This window comes from Trichechus manatus, unplaced genomic scaffold (genome assembly GCF_000243295.1).
Source record: "Trichechus manatus latirostris isolate Lorelei unplaced genomic scaffold, TriManLat1.0 scaffold00006, whole genome shotgun sequence".
In the NCBI taxonomy this organism is placed as follows: Eukaryota; Metazoa; Chordata; class Mammalia; order Sirenia; family Trichechidae; genus Trichechus; species Trichechus manatus.
Window position 1 is genome coordinate 22,942,618 of NW_004443942.1, and position 21,075 is coordinate 22,963,692.

Here is a 21,075-nt window from a genome sequence, read left to right on the forward strand (position 1 = left end):
CTCAGGTTGGAAGGCACTAAAAAGACAACTAGGGAAGAGCTGCCTCTTCAAAGTAGAGTTGATCTTGATGATATGGATAGAGTCAAGCTTTCAGGAACTTCATTTGCTGATGTGGCATAACTCAAATGAGAAGAAACAGCTGCAAACATCCATTAATAACAGGAACGTGTAATGTACAAAGTATGAACATAGGGATATTGGAAATCATCCAAAATGAAACGGAATGCATAAATATCGATATCCCAGTCATTACTAAGCTGAAATGGACTGGTATTAGCCATTTTAATTCAGAAAATCATATGGTCTACTATGCTGGGAATGACAAATCGAAGAGGAATGGCGTTGTATTCATCGTCAAAAAGGGCATTTCAAGATCTATCCTAAAGTACAATGCTGTCAGTGATAACACCCATTGCCTACAAGGAAGACTACTTAATACGTCCATTATTCAAATTTACACACCAACCACTAAGGCCAAAGATCAAGAAACTGATGATTTTTACCAACATCTGTAGTCTGAAATTTATCAAACATACAATCAAGATGCATTAATGATTACTGGTGATTGGAATGGGAAGTTGGAAACAAAGAAGAAGCATTGGTAGTTGGAAAATATGGCCTTGGTGATAGGAACGATGCCAGAGATCACATGACACAAGATTGCAAGGCCAACAACATCACAAATACCTTTTTTTAACAAAATAAATGGTGACTATACACATGGACCTCGCCAGATGGAAAAGCTCAATTCATCATTCCAAACAAGGCCAGGGGCCAACTGCGGAACAGACCATCACTTGCTCATATGCAAGTTCAAGTTGAAGCCGAAGAAAATTAGAACAAGAGCCAAAGCATGACCTTGATATATCCCTCCTGAATTTAGAGACCATCTCAAGAACAGATTTGAACACAGTGAACACTAATGACTGAAGATCAGACAAGTTGTGGAATGACATCAAGGACATTATGCATGAAGAAAGAAAGAGGTCATTAAAAAGACAAGAAAGAAAAGACCAAAATTGATGTCAGTAGAGATTCTGAAACTTGCTCTTGAACACAGAGTAGCTGAAGTGAACAGAAGAAATGATAAAGTAAGAGCTGAACAGAATATTTCAAACAGTGGCTCGAGAAGAAGTATTATAATGACATGTGCAAAGACCTGGAGTCAGAAAACCAAAAGGGAAGAACATGCTCAGCATTTCTCAAGCTGAAAGAACTGAAGAAAAAAATTCAAGCCTCGAATTGCAATACTGAATAATTCTATGGGCAAAATACTGAATGATGCAAGAAGCATCAAAAGAAGATGCAAGGAATAAACAGAGTCACTGTACCAGAAAGAATTGGTTGACTTTCAATCATTTTCGGAGGCAGCATATGATCAAGAACTGATAGTAATGAAGGAAGAGGTCTAAGCTGCACTGAAAACACTGGCGAAAAACAAGGATCCAGGAATTGATGGAATTCCAATTGAGATGTTTCAACAAATGGATGCAGCTCTGGAGGTGCTTAACTCGTCAATACTAAGGAATTTGGAAGATAGCTATCTGGCCAACCAACTAGAAGAGGTCCATATTTTTGCCTATCCCAAAGAAAGGTGATCCAACAGAATGTGGAAATTATTGAGCAATATCATTAATGTCACATGCAAGCAAAATTTTGCTGCAGATAATTCAAAGTGGTTGGAGCAGTACACCGACAGGGAAATGCCAGAAATTCAAGCCTGATCCAGAAGAGGATGTGGTTATGAGCAATGTCATTGCTGATGTCAGATGGATCCTGGCTGAAAGCAGAGAATACCAGAAAGATGTTTACCTGTGCTTCACTGACTACGCAAAGGCATTCGACTGTGTGGATCATAATGAACTATGGACAACACTATGAAGAATAGGAAATCCAGAACACTTAATTGTGCATACGAGGAACCTGTACATAGACAAAGAGGCAGTTGTTCGGACAGAACCTGGGGATACTGCATGGTTTAAAGACCGGAAAGGTATGTGTCAGGGTTGTATCCCTCCATCATACTTATTCAATCTGTATGCTGAGCAAATAATCAGAGAAGCTGGACTATGTGAAGAACGGGGCATCAGGATTGGCGGAAGACCCATTAATAACCTGTGATATACAGATGACACAAACTTGCTTGCTGAAAGTGAAGAGGACTTGAAGCACCTACTGATGAAGATCAAGGACGACAGCCTTCAGTATGGACTGCATCTCAACATAAAGAAAACAAAAATCCTCACAACTGGACCAATAAGCAACATCATGATAAATGGAGAAAAGATTGAAGTTGTCAAGGATTTCATTTTACTTGGATCTACAATCAATGCCCATGGAAGCAGTAGTCAAGAAATCAAAAGACATAGTGCATTGGGCAAATATGCTGCAAAAGACCTCTTTAAAGTGTTGAAAAGCAAAGATTTCACTTTAAGGACTAAGGTGCACCGGACCCAAGCCATGGGGTTTTCAATCACCTCATGTGCATGCGAAAGCTAGACAATGGATAAGGAAGATTGAAGAATTGATGCCTTTATTATGGTGTTGTAGAACAATACTGAATACACCATGGACTATCGAAGAACAAACAAATCTGTCTTAGAAGAAGTATAGCCAGAATATTCCTAGAGGCAAGGATGTTGAGACTTTGTCTCACATACTTTGGACATGTTATCAGGAGCGACCAGTCCCTGGAGAAGGACATCATACTTGGTGAAGTAGAGGGTCAGCAAAAAAGACAAAGACCCTCAGCGAGATGATTGACAGTGGCTGCAACAATGGGCTCAAACACAGAAATGACTTTGAGGATGGCGCAGAACTGGGCAGTGTTTCACTCTGTTGTATACAGGGTTGCCATGCGTCGGAACCTACTCGAGGGCACCTAACAACAACACATATAAGAAAACAAGAAATAGTCATAACAATTACAGCTCTTGTTTCTGCAACTGTTCACAAGGTCGTAACTGATATTTAGAACTATGTTTATCCACCACCCATTCCATATTCCCTTTACCCCTAACAACTATCTCAGCTGATTGTGGTTCTTTTCCTGGTGGGGTGACCCCAACCTTCATTCCTGAAGGTTCTGCACCATTAGTAGTCATGTCAGAATTGGGTTGCTGTAGTTTTCCATTGACTTTAATCATAGGGCACGGCAGTACTAAGAGACTGTCATAGCCAATTAAATGTATGAAAAGACGGGCAGGTTATCCAATAGGCAAGGTAAGCACGGTTGTTATATTGCTTACCAGATCATCTGTAGTGAACAACTGCACATTTTTTCACCACATCAAAGATTCTGCTTCTAGGTATGGCTGGCATCTGTCTCTCTCCCAAGCTCACAGCACCTTGCTACAGAATTAAAGCCTCTTTTCAAATTCACAATCCCTGACTGGGATGGATAACCTTACTTACTGGGTAATCTGTCCCTGGTGCTCAATTCTATTAATCATCAAGGAGGTACAAATTAAAATCGTATGTTAGATTTCTTTATAAAACCAAATCAAACCGACAAACTGTCAAGTCGATTCCAACTCATAGTGACCCTACAGGACAGAGCAGAACTGCCTGGTAGGGTCTTCAAGTCTGTAAATCTTTACGGAAGCAGACTGCCACATCCTTCTCCCATGGGGTGGCTAATGGGTTTGAACCACGGACCTTTCAGTTAGCAGCCAACTGCTTTAACCACTGAGCCACCAGGGCTCCTTACTTCTATACTCCTACCAGAATTAGAAAAAGAAAAATCTGGGGGGGAAAAAAACAAGTGTTGGGGAAAACATGGAGCAACTAGAATGCTCACACACTACTATATATATACTGGTACAATCATTTTAGAAAACTGACAGTATCAATTAAAGCTGGACATATTTATGATCCAGGAGCTTCCAGAATAAGACAGACTAGGAAGAAAGCCCTGGCAATCTGCTTCTGAAAATAAGCCAATGATAACCTTATGGATCACAATAGAACACTATCTGATACAGTGCTGAAAGATGAGCCCCCAAAATTGGAAGGCATAACACAACAGTAGCAACGATGGATTCAAACATACCAACAGCAAGAAGATGGCAAAGTACAGAGCAATGTTTCGTTCAGTTATGAATAAGGTTGCCATGAGTTGGAGCTGACCTGACAGCAGCTAACAACAACTTTACTCCAAGACATATTCCAAAAGAAATATATACATATACGCATCAAGAGATATGCACAAGAATGTTCATAGTAGTATTATATGGAAACCATCCAAATGTTCATTGACAGTAAAATGGATAAAAAGCAGTGAGATATATTCACATAATGGAATGCACCAATGAAAATGAACAAATGACAACTACATACGATAAGGTGAATGAATCTCAAAACATAACGTTGAGCAAAAGAAACCAGATAAACATATAGATAGATGATACAGATATGTGATGGATGGATGGCTAGTATAATTCCACATAAGTACAAGCGATACCAATCGTATGCTATTAACAGATTAACAGGGTAGGGTGAGAAGAGAGGAAATGGGAAGGGAGTATGAAGGTGTCTTCTACAGTGCCAATGTTATTTTCCTTTATCTTGGTGCCAGTTACATGGGTATGTTCAGTTTGTGAAAAATTTATAGAGCCATTACTTTTTTTTTTTTTAAACAGCCATGCACTTTTCTGTATGTATAGTATATTTAAGTAAAATGCCTTCTGTAAAAGTAGCAGTTTTATACAATACACAGATATGCAAAGGTTGTCAAAATTGTTATAAGAAATATAGATACATAGAGAGAGAAGCTGAGGGCTTTTAGAATACCTATTGAATAATCAAATTTTCAATTCCATAGCTGAGATAAGTTCCTGAACTCTTATAAATGGAGGAGCATCAGCCATTGACCCTATTATCATGTCCTCCTCCCAATCTATTACGCCATGTTTTAAGAGACAGCTGGTCTTGTTGTCAAGAGTAACTGTCGCTGCTATGAAAACAGAACTTCTAAAACAGTCTTAGGATTCAAAATTTGCCCTTGTTTAGGAAACTAAAGTAGCACACAAGATGAGACATAGTATAAAGTAGTCATTTACCCCTTTGCCTTCAAATTTCACAAGCCTTCATTTGTCAATCACAAATGCTAATATTACCTAATTTAATAGGTATTCCTTGAAAACTTTCATTTTTCAATAAAGTTAAAGAAAATATAATTTACTACTTAATATTGACATCATGTATATTAAATAAAACTTCATAATAATCTGTTAAGAAGCTAAACTATGCCTATTCCTCACTTACCAACTATCTCATTATCTGACATTTCACATTTATGACTAATTTTGTGCATTAATGACTGTTATAGACTGAATTGTTTTCTATAAAAATGTGTGTAACTTGGCAAGTCCATGATTCCCAGTACTGTGTGATTATCCACCATTTTGTCATCTGATGTGATTTTCCTATGTGTTGTAAATTCTATGATGTTAATAAGGTAGGATTAGCAGCAGTTATGTTAATAAGGCAGGACTCTATCTACAGATTAGGTTGTATCTTGAGCCAATCTCTTTTGAGATATAAAAGAGAGAGGTGAGTAAAGAGACATGGGGGACCATATACCACCAAGAAAGCAGCACCAGGAATAGACTGTGTCTTTTAGGCCCAGGGTTCCTGCACTGAGAAGCTCCCAGACCAAGGGAAGACTGATAACAGGGATCTTCCCCTAGAACCGATAAAGAGAGAAAGCCTTCTCATAGAGCTGTCACCCTGAATTTGGACTTCTAGCCTCCCAGACTGTGAGAGAATAAATTTCTCTTTGTTAAAGCCATCTACTTGTGGTACTTCTGTTATAGCAGCACCTGATAACTAAGACAATGACGTACATCTAGCACTAATGAATGCCGATGTGTGAGGCGAGAGTAACACTGGCTATGATGTTTTAGATTATGTGTCAACTGGGCTAGGCTGTGATTCTCAGTGGTTTGGGCAGTTATGTAATGATGTAATTTGACAGTTGTGTAATGATGTAGTCATCCTCCATTTTGCGATCTGATATGGTCATCCATAACACCAATTTCCACATAACTACCTGGTCTTTGGAATCTGACCATGTCGATAAATGAGTGGGTATATTCATCTCATATTATCTCCCACTTAAATATTTTCCCTTGTTTCTGTTGTGGAATCAGCACTATAACACCTTTTTGCATATTTAAAAGATGCTTTAAAAAGTTGGCTAAACACTAGAGAAATGCAAATTAAAACCACAAGGAGATACCATCTTACTCCAGCATTACTAGCACGAATCAAAAACACTGAAAATAACAAATGTTGGAGAGGCTGCGGGGAGATCGGAATTCTTATGCACGGCTGGTGGGAATGCATAATGATAACAACCATTTTGGAAAATGATATGGCGCCTCTTTAGAAAGCTAGAAATAGAAATACAATACGATCCAGCAATCCCACTCCTAGGAATATATCCTAGAGAAATAAGAGCCATCACATGAATAGACATATGCACACCCATGTTCATTGCAGCACTGTTCACAATAGCAAAAAGATGGAATCAACCTAGATGCCCATCAACAGATGAATGGATAAACAAACTATGGTACATATACACAATGGAGTATTTTGCAATGGTAAAGAACAATGATGAATCTGTAAAGCATCTCGTAACATGGATGAAACTAGAGGACATAACGCTAAGTGAAATAAGTCTATCACAAAAGGACAAATATTGTATGAGACCTCTATTGTAAAAACTCATGATAAAGTTTACATACAAAAAGTAACAATCTTTGTTAGTTACAAGGGATGGGAGGAGAAAGGGGGAATACTAAATAGACAATAGGTAAGTGGTAACTTTGGTGAAGGGTAAGACAGTACACAGTACTGGGGAAACCAGAACAACTTGTATAAGGAAAGGTCATGGAAGCTCCACAGACACATCCAAACTCCCTGAGAGACTGAATTGCTGGGCAGAGGGCTGTGGGGACCATGGTCTTGGGGAATATCTAGCTCAACTGGCATAACACAGTTTATAAAGACAACGTTCTACATTCTCCCTTGGTGAATAGCGTCTGGGGTCTTAAAAGCCTGTAAGCAGCCATCTAGGATACTCCACTGGTCTCACCCCTCCTTCGGGAGCAAGGGAGAATGAAGAGAACAGGAAACAAGGAAAAGATTAGTCCAAAGGACTAATGGACCACAGCTACCAAGGCCTCCACCAGACTGAGTCCAGTACAGCTAGATGGTGCCCAACTACCACCACTGACTGCTCTGACTGGGATCACAACAGAGGGTTCTGGACAGAGCTGGAGAAGGATGTAGAACAAAATTCTAACACAAAAAAAAAGACAAGATTTACTGGCCTGACAGAGACTGGAGAAACCTCAAGAGTATGGTCCCTCAACACCCTTTTAGCTCAGTGGTGAAGTCACTCCCAAGGTTCACCATTCAGCTGGGGATTGGACAACCCCATAAACCAAAACAGGACTAACGAGGCATAGCGGTCCAGGGACAAGGACTAGAAGGCAGAAGGGAACAGGAAAGCTGGTGACAGGGAACTCAAGGTTGAGTAAGGACAGTGTTGACGTGTAGTGGGGTTGTTAACCACTGTCATAGGGCAATATGTGTACTAACTGTTTAATGAGAAACTATTTTGTTCTGTAAACCGTCATCTAAAGTGAGAATAGCAGCACAACTGGAAGAACATGATCAATGTCGCTGAATTGTACATGTAGAAATTTTTGAAATGGTGTAGCTTTGGCTATGTATATTTTCACCAAAAAAAAAAAAGGTCCTCCAAGGTTGAGAAGGGAGACTGTTGACATGTTGTGGGGTTGTTAACCAATGTCATAAAACATTATGTGTACTGACTGTTTAATGAGAAACTATTTGTTCTTCACCTAAAGTACAATAATAAAAAAAAAATTAAAGAAAAAAGAAAATAGTGTTATATATTGAATTGTGTCCCGCCAGAAAGATATGTTGAAGTCCTAACATTTGGTACCTGTGACTGTGGTTTTGTTTGAAAATAGGGTCTTCGAAGATATTATCAGAAGATGTCATCAGTTAAATTAACATAAGGTCCTACTGGAACAGGGTAGGTCCTAATCCCATCTGAGTGGTATCTTTTTTAGAAGAGAAGAGACACACAGAGACACACAGAGACACAGAGGGAAGATGTCCACATAGTGATGGAAGCAGAGAGGAAGTAATGCTCCAGCTACCAGTTAAAGAAGGCCAAGGAATGCCAGGGGCCACCAGAAGTTGATAGAACCTTCAGAGAGAGCATGGCCCTGCTAAAACTTCACATTTGTACTCCCTGTCTTCAGAATTGTGACAGAATAAATTTCTGTTGTTTTAAGTAAAAAAAAAAAAAAAGTTGGCTAAAAAAGATTATCTAAAGATTATAGAATTCATATATTCATTCATTTAACAAATATTAAGTGCTTACTATCTGTTAGGCTTTGGGGATAAAGGAGAAAAATGGCTAAATTTATAGTAAATATAGCAGGCTCAACCCTTTCTCTCTCATTAGATTTACAAATAAAATAATTTGTAACTAGTAACACATCTACAGATTCAAAAATTAAAAATAATCAAAAAGGTATACAGTAAAGTCCCTTCTCATCCACCCCATTTTCCTCCCTGCCCCTACACAGGAAACTACTTTTCTTACTTTTTTGTGTACTTGACTAGATTTTCTTTATGCAAATATAAGGAAATATGAATATATATTTTTATTTTCCTCTCTGTTTTATACAAAAAGTAGTTAGCTATACATTCTGTTTTGAATTTACTTTTTTCAAATAACAATGTATTTTGGGAAACTTTTCAAATCTGCACACAGAGAACATCTTCATTCTTTTATACAGCTGTAAAGTAGTGCAATATATACAGACATGTTGTAGTTCATTTAACCAGCACCCTACTCGACAGACATTAGCAGTGTTTCCAATCTTACTGCTACAAACTAAGATCCATGAAAACTTTTCTACGTATGGTATTTTGTAAGTGCATAAGTATACCAAAAAATAAATAAATAACAAAAAACAAAACCTGTAGCCATCGAGTTGATTCTGACTCATAGTGACCCTACAAGACAGACTAGAACTGCCCATAGGGTTTCCAAGGAGCCGCTGGTAGATTCAAACTGCCGACCTTTTGGTTAGCAGCCAAACTCTTAACCACTGCGCCATCAGAACAGAAGTACAGATGTAATAATTTCCCAGAATTAGTACTACGATAAAAAGTAAATGCATTGGTCTTTTCCTAGAAATTGCCCACTTGTCTTCCATGGGGGTTGTGTCATTTTGTACTTCCACCATAGGTCTAGCTCAGATGTATCCTTCTTGAAAAAGCCATTCCTGTCTTTGGGCCTCTAAAACACTTTCATTATAAGGTAATTCTCAAAGATGTTCCCACTGTGATAAACTATATAGAGCTCTTTATTTTTTCTGAAATGTATATGTAAAAGTTGTTGACTTATCAAGCTTAAAAGCAGATGAATTTTCAAATTAAAAAATAAAAAACTGACACAGGAAATAATCGTATTGATTATAGCCTTGAGTGCTGGGATAACAATTGTCTTTTTTTCTTCCCAATATCTCCTGTGATCTAAAAACAAAAGTATTCTCTGCATCAGTTTTTTTTTTGTTTTTAAATTCACGTTCAATAGTTTATAACTGGGTAAGCAATCAAAGGCATTTCACTTTTAAACGAATGTTTTCTTTATACATTTAAATGTTTTCCTGAAATGAAATCTGTATTAGTTCTCTGTTTTCCTTTAATAAGCTATAATTTCAAAGAAGAGTTAATCTTTATGACTGCCATTTTCAATAGGCAGTGTCTAATATATCATACATTATTTTTATTTCAATGCCCAATTCTATCCTATCAAATATTTAACAACTAGAATGCAACTACTTAAGCCTATTAGACTTCCTATTTGAAGGAATCTTTAAATGTATCCAGTTTGAATATGAGTATACTTGTTTTGTAAGATAACATGTAAAATGATAATTTTTATTCTTCAAATAAGGATACATCTAAGTAAGGATACAATCTATGCTACATTCTAGTTATTTAAAAATCAGCTGTAAAATAATCTCAATACCCTGAAACAAAGTGGCTAGCCTAGTTGCTGACCCTGAAGTAATTTTTAAAAAGCTACCTCACATTCTATGCCCTTAGTAAATGGGGCAGAACCATATTAAAGCTCTCATCCATGCAATGTATAATGTACCGCAAATGTTTTACTTTTAATATTAGAGTAAACAGAATACACCTATAGCAAAAGACAAGAATTACGTAAGAAAGGTAAAACAAAACAAACAAAAACACACATCACAAGTAGCACCCAAGGCATAAAAGCTTGGGGTCTAGGACAGTTAAGGAGCAAACAGTCCCATATAGCGTAATGGTCCCAGAAGAAATCACTTTAATTCTGTAAAGTGATTGATGCTCACAATAATAACCCCAAGCCATCAAAAAAACAGTTAATTTATAGTGTTTATTCTGTTTAAGAAAACAAGTAGGTGAACTTGGTATTTTAGAAACATTTTAGAAAAATATTAATGTAAAACAAATTTTGGCACATAAAAGGATAACATTCAATTATCCAGAAAATTTACAGATGAGAATATGCTATTTGTTAACAATTCTCCAATGAATGAGAAATTATTCAAAGTAAAATTTCCCACTCAAAATTGGAATACACTACGGTTGCCTTTTGGAAAATGAACTGTGATAAGGTACAATAACATTTTGGGGCTTTAAACATATCAGGGGCATCCCTGGGTTGTACAAATGGTTAAGCACTCGACTACAAGCCAAAAGCTTCGTGGTTCGAACCCACCCAGAGGCCCTCAAAAGACAGGTCTGGCGATCTGCTCTGACAGGTTACGACCTTTAGAACTCTATGGAGCAGCTCTACTCTGCACACATGGGGTTGCCATGAGTCAAAACTGACTTGAGGGCAACTAGGAACAGCAACAACAACAAACATTTTAGACAACTCCCTGTGCTAAGCCAGTTCTTGGTTAGTAACCAAAAGAATATCTGATAATTTCTGAAAGCTACCTAGGCAAATCCACTTAAATGACTGGACACACTTTAGAAATACCCTGATTTCACTTTGTTTTCTTTTAAGTTGTGACTGCCAAGTAGACAGGAGACCTGGTGGCACAGTGGTTAAGAGCTATGGCTGCTAACCAAAGGGTTGGCGGTTTGAACCCACCAGATGCTCCTTGGAAACCCTATGGGCAGTACTACTCTGTCCTATAGGGTCGCTATGAGTCAGAATCGACTCAACAGGAGTGGGTTTGGTTTTTTTGGTTTGGCCAAGTAGGCAGCTTGGTCAGGTTTCTAGTTCCAACTCACTAAATGACTTTGTTCAAGTGACTCAATCTCGCTACCCCTTCTCAGATTCATCATCAGTAAAGTGACAGGGTTATAGAAAACATGACATATCAGTGAACAGTATGAGTATGCTAACAAAATGAAACAAAGAACTACTATATTAGGTTCTTAATAAAAATTAAGTTGAAAGAATGTTTACTCAAAACATGCTATTAAGTTGGGGGTAATATGTTATTCATTTTCTGAATTTATGTCTAAAGTTAGCTATAACTAGACTATCATAAAATATATCACTTTAGCATATTCTTTAAGACTTACAGCAAAAGAAATTATAATCACTTCAGAATCTCGTCCCTTATTTAATGCTACTGAAAGAATATATAAATTTCCCATGTAGTTATACAGCACTTAAAAGACTGGTATAATCAATTATCTTGAGATATTAAATTAGATATTTTTAACCACAAAAATAAACCATGTCATCCTATACATAAGAAACATAGTATCTTAACTAGGATATCTATAAAGGAAAAAATTCATAGCAATGTTGTTTATAATAGCCAGACACTGAGAGACAACCCAAATGTCCACCAACAGTAGAATGGATAAATAAATTCTGGCATATTCATTTGCAAAAATAATATATAATAATGAAAATCAATGAAATAAAAATGAAAATCAATGAAATAATTCATGCATTTCATGCATGAATCTTAAATATAATGTTGAGTAAAGGAAGAAAGAATGTATACAATATGATTCCATCAAGTTTAAAATGAGACAAAAAGTAAACATATTGCTTCTGAATACATACATAAGTGATAAACTTTTATGAGTAATTACCGTAAAATTCAGGATACTAGTTACCGCTAAAGAAAAGGAAGACTATATCCGGGGGTTTGTGGGATATCAGCAATGACCTATGGTTACGTGGATGTCTGCTTCACAACTATTCATTGTACTATACATTTATATGCCTGTATCATGTTATATTTCACAATGAAGTTTAAAATATTTTCTAAAATGACATTAATACATTCTTACAGAGAAGGAAGACAGTTTCTCTTTTTTGCTAACAATGATTTTATTTTCTTGGCCCACATTTCTACTTTTTATTATAATATTTTAATAAATAAATTACTATGCCCAATTTTCCACAATCCTAATTAAGAGTAGATTTCACAGGCTTTCTCAATGGCTACAAACATAGTACCAGACACCTTTAAAGACTGTAAGATTGGTTATTCTGCTAGATGTTATGTTTAGTTACTAAATGTTATTCGTGTAACTTTTCCTTCTTTTCAAGAAAATGTATGTCTTTAGATAAAGTTCCAAATTACATCCAGGTAATAATTTTATGCAGAACTGTGCTTAAAAAAGAAAAAAAGGTATAATATATTAGCTCAAAAGAGGAAGAAACACACTTTCAACTTCCATACATGTTAAAACAATTTGGGGGGCACCTGTGTATGCATGGAGCCCTGGTGGTACAGTGGTTAAGAGCTATGGCTGCTAACCAAAAGGTTAGCAGTTCAAATCCACCAGCCGTTCCTTGGAAACCCTATGGGGCAAGTTGTACTCTGTCCTATAGGGTCGCTATGAGTCAGAATTGACTCGACAGCCATGGGTTCGGTTTTTTGGTTGGTTTGTGTATGCATAAAATGTGAGGGTCTGTGATAAGTCAGTCACAGATACCACAGTTGAGGTCCAACTCAGTGTCACTCTGTGAAAGTGTGGATCACTGTGTGTACTATAAAACATGATAGCTGAATTATAAGATATACAAAACAAGAGCCATTTAAAGTCCATGCAACATAGCGTGACTCATTTGAAATAGATCCCACAATATCTAATTTAAATTATACTGGAGCTTTTTATAATATTTCCTTTGGAAAGAAAAAAATACAGGGAGCTGACAGTATTACAAAAGAGATAATAAAAACTGACAATTAAAACACACACACACACACACACACAGTTTAGGAAATCCTAAAAGGTATACGACCTACGAGCACCCTCAGTGTATGTTGGTTATAACTTTTAGATGTTACTGAACGGGAAGCAGTCTATGAAATTTAGAAGCACTTTCTAAATTAGCACTTTTACCATGTTCCAGGTACCAACGTGATGGCAATGGTATAGCACCATTACAATAATAAGTGTTGCTTTTGTTGTATAGTGTTGTCATTAGGAATGGAGCTGAGGATTCCCCTCCGTAGTGAGTCTAGCTATTTGCCCATCTATTAAGTGTCAACTTTAGAAAATGACACTGTGACCAGCAGGGAGCAGTATTACAACATTCATAAGACTTGACTTGAACATGAAACCGACAAGAAGAAAAAGGAGAAAAAATCCCACTTACCATAGGTCTGTTCTAAAATACATTCAGTTTGTAAGGTAGTTGCAAGGCCTCCAGAAAAAAACATCTAAAGCATGTCTCAAAGCATATGTGGGAGATCCATGGTCTCAGGATTCCTAAAGCAGGAAACCAAAGTTGTATTAGGTGAAGTCTTCTCTCACTCACGCTGAGTTGAATTAGTATATAAAACGACTAAATGCCTCTTAGCTGGTAAGGCACACCTTTCTCTTGGGTCAGTGGAATTTTGAATTCAGATATTTAATGACACTTTGGCTAAAATGATTTTTTTTAAAACACAGAATATTAAAGTCCTTTATCCGGCAGGGAATCTAAGTACAGGAGGAAATTAAGTGGGAGAGTTTATAGATTATAAAATACCCATCAACCTAGAGAGAAATGTGGTCAATGAGTTAAAGAACTAGTTGATAAGTCAATCATACATACTTCAAACTCTTCTACACAATTTGCAGGCAATATCGAAGAAAAAACTTAATTCACTTCTATGGGTCAGAATGAATATCTGAGGTTAACTGTGAGAATAAAAAGGCAGCAGAGAAGTAATTTATAATGCTAGTAAGACTGATTAGTCAGATATTTAGTGAATATGAGGAATGTACATGATATTGTAGAAAACCTTGTGACTAGGTATAATATAAAAAAGATACATTATATTTAATACTGCCTCAGATGTCAAAACCTGTCTCATGTTCAAATAGAATAACACTAAGTCAGTTGTAATGACTGAGGAAAAAAATATTTTACCTTCACTTTTATTTGAAATGTTAAGCAGTTTGCTTTGTATTTGCATGCAACATTTTAGTGTCTACAATGAAAACCAAAATTTCTGCTATTGAAAGAAAATAACATACAAACCCTTAACTTTTACATGCATATCATTACATATTATTTATGTAATATATATCACATTAAATTAATATATAACCAATATAATATCATTTATTTGAAATTTTATAAATAATATGTAAAATGGTTCCTACTATTTTCTTCTGGCAAAATGTGACAAGAAGCTTGATTTAAGTGTATGATATCAAATCTACAGTAAATCTATAATAATTATCATTAATTTGACTGAAGCTAAAAGAAATTCTGATATATTAGTCTTCCACCCTTCAACATGAAGCTATTCATGGTATTATTTCTCATCTTTTGCTCTCCTTTTGTTGTTATTTACGGATGATTTGGCTCTGACTCAAGGTGACATTATGTACAACAAAACATTGCCTGGTCCTGCATCATCTTCAAGATCACTGCTGTGTTTTAGTTCATTGTTGTGGCTATTGTGTCAATCCATCTCAGCGAGGATTTCCCTCATTTGGACTGACCCTCTTCTTTACCAAACGTAATGTCCTTTTCTAGTGATTGGTCTTTCCTGATGATGCGCTCAAAGTAACTGAGACAAAGTCTCGCCATCCTTGCTTCTAGGGTAAATTCTGGTTGTATTTCTTCTAAGACTGATTTGTTTGTTCTTCTGGCAGTCCACAGTATATTCCATATTCTTCGCTAACACAATTCGAAAGCATCAATTGTTCTTCTGTCTTTCCTTTCGTTGTTCAGTTTTGGCATTCACATGAGACGACTGAAAAGATCAGGGCTTCAGTCAAGTACACCTTAGTCATCCAAGTGACATTTTTGTTTTTTAACATTTTAAAGAGATTTTTTGCAGCAGATTTGCCCAATGCAATATGTCCCTTCGATTTCTTCACGCTACTTCCAGGGACACTGATTGTTGATCCAGGTAGAATGAAATCATCGACAACTTCAGATTTTTCTCCATTTATCATGATGCTATTTATTAATTTAGTTGCCAAGATTTTCATTTTATTCATGTTCAGGCGTAATCCATATTGAAGACTGTAGACTCTGACCTAAATCAGTAAGTGTTCTAAATCATCTTCATTTTCCGCAACCAAAGTTGTGTCATCTGCACATTGTTGTTAATAAGTGTTCCTCCAATTCTGATGCCATATTCTTCTTCATATAGTACAGCTTCTCAGATTACTTATTCAGCATACAAATTAAACAACTAAGGTAAAGGATACAACCCTGCCACACACCTTTGCCAATTTGGAACCACGCAGTAACTCCCTGTTCTGTTTGATCCACGTACAGGCTCAACATGAACACAGATGCTCTGGAATTCCTATTTTTCGTAATGTTATCCATAATCTAATATATTGATGTTTTGGGCCGTCGAGTAGGTTCCGACTCATAGCCACCCTACGTACAACAGAATGAAAATGAAACACTGCCTGGTCCTGCTTCATCCTCACAATTGTTGCTATGTATGAGCCCACTGGTGCCGCCACTGTCAGTCTATCTCATCGAGAGTCTTCCTCTTTTTCACTGACTCTCTACTTTATCAAGTACGATGTCCTTCTCCAGGGACTGGTCCCTCCTGATAAAATGTCCAAAGTAAATGAAACGAAGTCTTGCAATCCTCCATTCTAAGGAGCATTCTGGCTGCACTTCTTCCAAAACAGATTTGTTCATTCTTCTGGTAGTCCATGGCATATTCAATATTCTTCGCCAACACCCTAATTCAAAGGCATCAATTCTTCTTCAGTCTTCCTTATTCATTGTCCAGCTTTCGCATATTTATAAAGCCACTAAAAATATTATGGCTTGGGGAAGACGCATCTTATTCCTCAGAATGACACCTTTGCTTTTTAACACTTTAAAGAGGTCTTTTGCAGCAGATTTGGCCAATGCAATTATGTCATTTGATTTCATGACTGCTGCTTCCACGGGTGTTGACTGTGGATCCAAGTAAAATGAAATCCTTGACAACTTTAATCTTTTCTCCGTTTATCATGATGCTGCATATTGATCCAGTTGTGAGCATTTTTGTTTTATGTTGAGTTGTAATCCATACTGAAGGCTGTAGTCTTTGATCTTTATCAGTAAGTGCTTCAAGTCCTCTTCACAATCAGCAAGCAAGGTTGTGTCATCTACATACTGCAGGTTGTTAATGAGTCTTCCTCCAATCCAGATGCCTCGTTCTTCTTCATATAACCCAACTTCTCTGATTACTTGCTCAGCATACACACTGAATAACTATGGTGAAAGCATACAACCCTGACGCACATATTTCCTGATTTTAAACCACACAGTAACACCTTGTTCTGTTCGAAGAACGGCTTTCTGGTCTATATACAGGTTCCTCACAAGCACAATTTAGTGCTCTGGTATTCTTCGCAATGTTATCCATAGTTTATTATGATCCACACAGTCGAATGCCTTTGCATTGTCCATAAAACATAGGTAAACATCTTTCTGGTATTCTCTGCTTTCAGCCAGGATCTGACATCAGCAATGATATCCCTGGTTCCACGTCCCCTTCTGTATCTGGCTTGAATTTCTGGCATTACCCTGTCGATGTACTGCTACAATTGTTGTTGAATTACCTTAAGCAAAATTTAACTTCTGTGTGATATTAAAGATATTGCTTGATAATTTCCATATTCCATTGGATCACCTTTCTTTGGAATGGGCACATATATGGATCTCTGCCCATTGGCCTGCCAGGTACTTGTCTTCCAAATTTCTTGGCATAGATGAGTGAGTGCTTCTAGCGTTGCAACCATTTGCTGAAACATCCCAATTGGTATTCTGTCACCTCCTGGAGCCTTGATTTTCACCAATGCCTTCAGTGCAGCTTGGACTTCTTCCTTCAGTACCATTGGTTCTTGATCATATGCTACCTACTGAGATGGTTGAACATCGACGAATTTTTATTAGTACAGTGACTCTCTGTATTCCTTCCATCTTTTTTTGATGCTTCCTGCTTCGTTCAATTTTTTGCCCATAGAATCCTTCAATATTGCAAATCGAGGTTTGAATTTTTTCTTCAGTTTCCTTTTGGTTTTGTAACTCCATGTCTTTGCACCTAAAAACAGACCTAAACTTTTTTGTTGTCATTAGAATAAATTGAGATCATACGTAAAAAATGGCAAATAACATTCAATTTTATGCATATACAATCTGACTTACAAAACAAATCTAAAAACTTTCAGATACAGTCTATTTCACACATGCATACACACAAACATTATTGCCAGTAACTAATAAGGCCACTAAACCTAACCCCAAATTAAAAAGGTCTCAAGGCCTTGAGCAGCTAAAAAGGCTGGCAAAAATACTTCAAATATAGAACCAATACTAGGCTACTGATAAACTCTAAAGTGAAGATATTGCAATGCTCAGGAAGAGAATATCATCAGCAGTAATATATGACAGCAATTCACTAATTTTCACGTGAGTCAATTTAGAATGAATGTCTGCCAACTCCCCTTAACTCCAAAAGTAGAAAAGCTAGAAGAAAAGTTGAATACCGAGTAATAACCCAGGGACGCTAATGTTGTTGTAGTTTTTAGGTGCCATCGAATTGATTCTGACTCATAGAAATCCCATGTGACAGAGTAGAACTGCCCCATAGGGTCTTCTAGGCTGTAACCTTTAAGGGAGCAGACTGCCAGATCTTTCTCCTGCAGAGCTGCTGGTGATTTTTATACCATGCAGTATCCCCTTGTTCTGTTCAAACGACTGTCTCTTTGTCTATGTACAGTTTCCTCATGAGCACAATTGAGTGTTCTGGAATTCCCATTCTTTGCAATGTTATCCAAAGTTTATTATGATCCACACAGTCGAATGCCTTTGCATAATCAATAAAACACAGGTAAACATCCTTCTGGTATTCTCTGCTTTTAGCCAAGATCCATCTGACATCAGTAATGATATCCCTCATTCCACTTCCTTTTCTGAACTCAGCTTGAATTTCTGGCAGTTTCCTGTCAATGTACTGCTACAGTCGTTTTTGAATGATCTTCAGCAAAATTTTACATGCATGTGATATTAATGATATTGTTCAAAAATTTCCACATTCGGTTGGATCACCTTTCTTTGGAATAGGCATAAATATGGATCTCTTCCAGTCTGTTGGCCAGGTAGCTGTCTTCCAAATTTTTTGGGACGAGTGAGCACTTCCAGTGCTGCATCCATTTGTTGAAACTTCTCAATCGGTATACTGTCAATTCATGAAGCCTTGTTTTTCACCAATGCTGTCAGTGCAGCTTGGATGTCTTCCTTCAGTTCCATTGGTTCCTGATCATATGCTACCTCCTGAAATGTTGGAACATTGACCAATTCTTTTTGATACAGTGACTAGGTGTATTTCTTCAATCCTCTTTTGATGCTTCCTGCGTCATTTAATATTTTCCCCTTAGAATCCTTCAATATTGCAACTCGAGGCTTGAATTTTTTCTTCAGGCTTTTCAGCTTGAGAAATGTCTAGCGTGTTCTTTCCTTCTGGTTTTCTAACTCCAGGTCTTTGCACATATCATTATAATACTTTACTTTGTCTTCTCAAGCCTCCCTTTGAAATCTTCTGTTCAGCTCTTTTACTTCATAATTTCTTCCTTTCATTTTAGTATTCTATGCTCAAGAGCAAGTTTCAGAGTCTCTTCTGACATCCATTTTGGTCTTTTCTTTCTTTCCTGTCTTTTTTATGACCTCTTGCTTTCTCCATATATGATGGCCTTAATGTTATTCCATAACTCATCTGGTCTTCAGTCATTAGTGTTCAATGCATCAAATTTATTCTTGAGATGGTCTCTAAATTCAAGTGGGATATATTCAAGGCCATACGTTGGCTCTCATGGGCTTGTTCTAATTTTCTTCAGATTCAACTTGAACTTGCGTATGAGTTATTGATGGTCTGTTCCATAGTCGGCTCCCGGCCTTGTTCTGAGTGATGATATTGAGCTTTTCCATCATCTCCTTCCACAAAAATAGTTGATGTGATTCCTGTGTATTCCATCTGGCGAGGTCTGTGTGTATAGTTGCCATTTATATTATTTAAAAAAGGTATTTGCAATGAAGAAGTCGTTAGTGTCGTAAAATTCTATCGTGATCTCTGGCATCTAGTCTATCACCAAGGCCATATTTACCAACTACTGATCCTTCTCCTTTGTTTCCAACTTTCGCATTCCAATCACCAGTAATTATAAATGCATCCTGACTGCATGTTCTATCAATTTCAGACTGTAGAAGCTGGTAAAATTCTTCAATTTCTTCACCTTTGGCATTATTGATTGGTGCATAGATTTGAATAATATTCATATTAACTGGTCTTCCTTGTAGGTATATGGATATTATCCTATCACTGACAGTGTTGTACTTCAGGATAAACACTGAAATGTTCTTTTTGATGATGAATGCAGTGCGTTTCCACTTCAATTTTTCATTCTCGGCATAGTAGACCATAGGATTGTCTGATTCTAAATGGCCAGCTCTGGTCCATTTCAGCTCACTAATGTCTAAGATATCGATGTTTATGCATTCCACTTCATTTTTGACAATTTGCAATTTTCCTAGATTCATACTTCATACATTCCATGTTCTGATTATTAATGGATGTTTGCAGCTGTTTCCTCTCACTTTGAATCATGCCACATCAGCAAATGAAGGTCCTGAAAGCTTTACTCCATCCATGTCACTAAGGTCAACTCTACTTTGAGGATGCAGTTCTTCCCCAGACATCTTCTGAGTGCCTTCCAACCTGAGGGGCTCATCTTCCAGCACTGTATCAGACAATGTTTCACTGCTATTCATTGGCTAATCCTTTTCAGAAGTAGACCACCAGGTCCTTCTTCCTAGTCTGTCTTAATCTAGAAGCTCTGCTGAAACCTGTGCCATGGGTGATCCAGTTGGTATTTGAATACTAGTGGCAGGCATAGCTTCCAGCATCACAGCAACATGCAACCCCTACAGTACAACAAACTGACAGACACATGCAGGAAAATACGTATACTAAACATTAGAAAGTAAAATACTTACTATCTGACCTTTAACAGAAAAAGTTTACTAACAGTTGATCTACAGCTGTCCAATATGGTAATAATTAAATCAAACCAAACCCGCTGCCGTCGAGTCTATTCCGACTCATAGTGACCCTACAAGACAGAGAAGAACTGCCCCATAGAGTTTCCAAGGAGCAGGCTGGTGGATTCGAACTGCTGACCTTTTGGTTAGCAGCTGTAGCTCTTAACCACTGTGCCACCAGGGCTCCATTATGGTAATAACCAGCCACAATAAAATTGTTTAAATTTAAATCATTAAAAGTAAATAAAATTTAAAAATTCAAGTCCTCAGTCATATCAGTCATATTTCAAGTGTTGGATAACCATAAGTGGTTAGTGGCCATTATACTGGACATTGTAGATGAACACTTCCATCAATGCAAGAAGTCTACTGAACAGTGTTCGTTTGGAAATTATAATACATTATTGGGCTTTCCTATAAAATATTGTTTTAAAAAATGCTAGAGTGAAAAACAAACATTTCTAAGAAAAGCAGGAAAAAGT

The 21,075-nt window shown here is 37.1% G+C and overlaps 1 protein-coding gene across 3 annotated transcripts in view; it reads right to left on the reverse strand.

The window, feature by feature from the left end:
- IMMP1L (inner mitochondrial membrane peptidase subunit 1) overlaps window positions 1-21,075 on the reverse strand; it is a 99,111-nt gene that overhangs the window by 64,953 nt on the left and 13,083 nt on the right. For all 3 annotated transcript variants that reach the window (XM_023737971.1, XM_023737964.1, XM_004369748.3), the window contains one exon: window positions 13,697-13,809. In XM_023737971.1, the coding sequence (XP_023593739.1) occupies window positions 13,697-13,760 (64 nt within the window). In that variant the 5' untranslated portion in view covers window positions 13,761-13,809. Of the gene's footprint in view, window positions 1-13,696; window positions 13,810-21,075 lie in introns of those variants that run through there.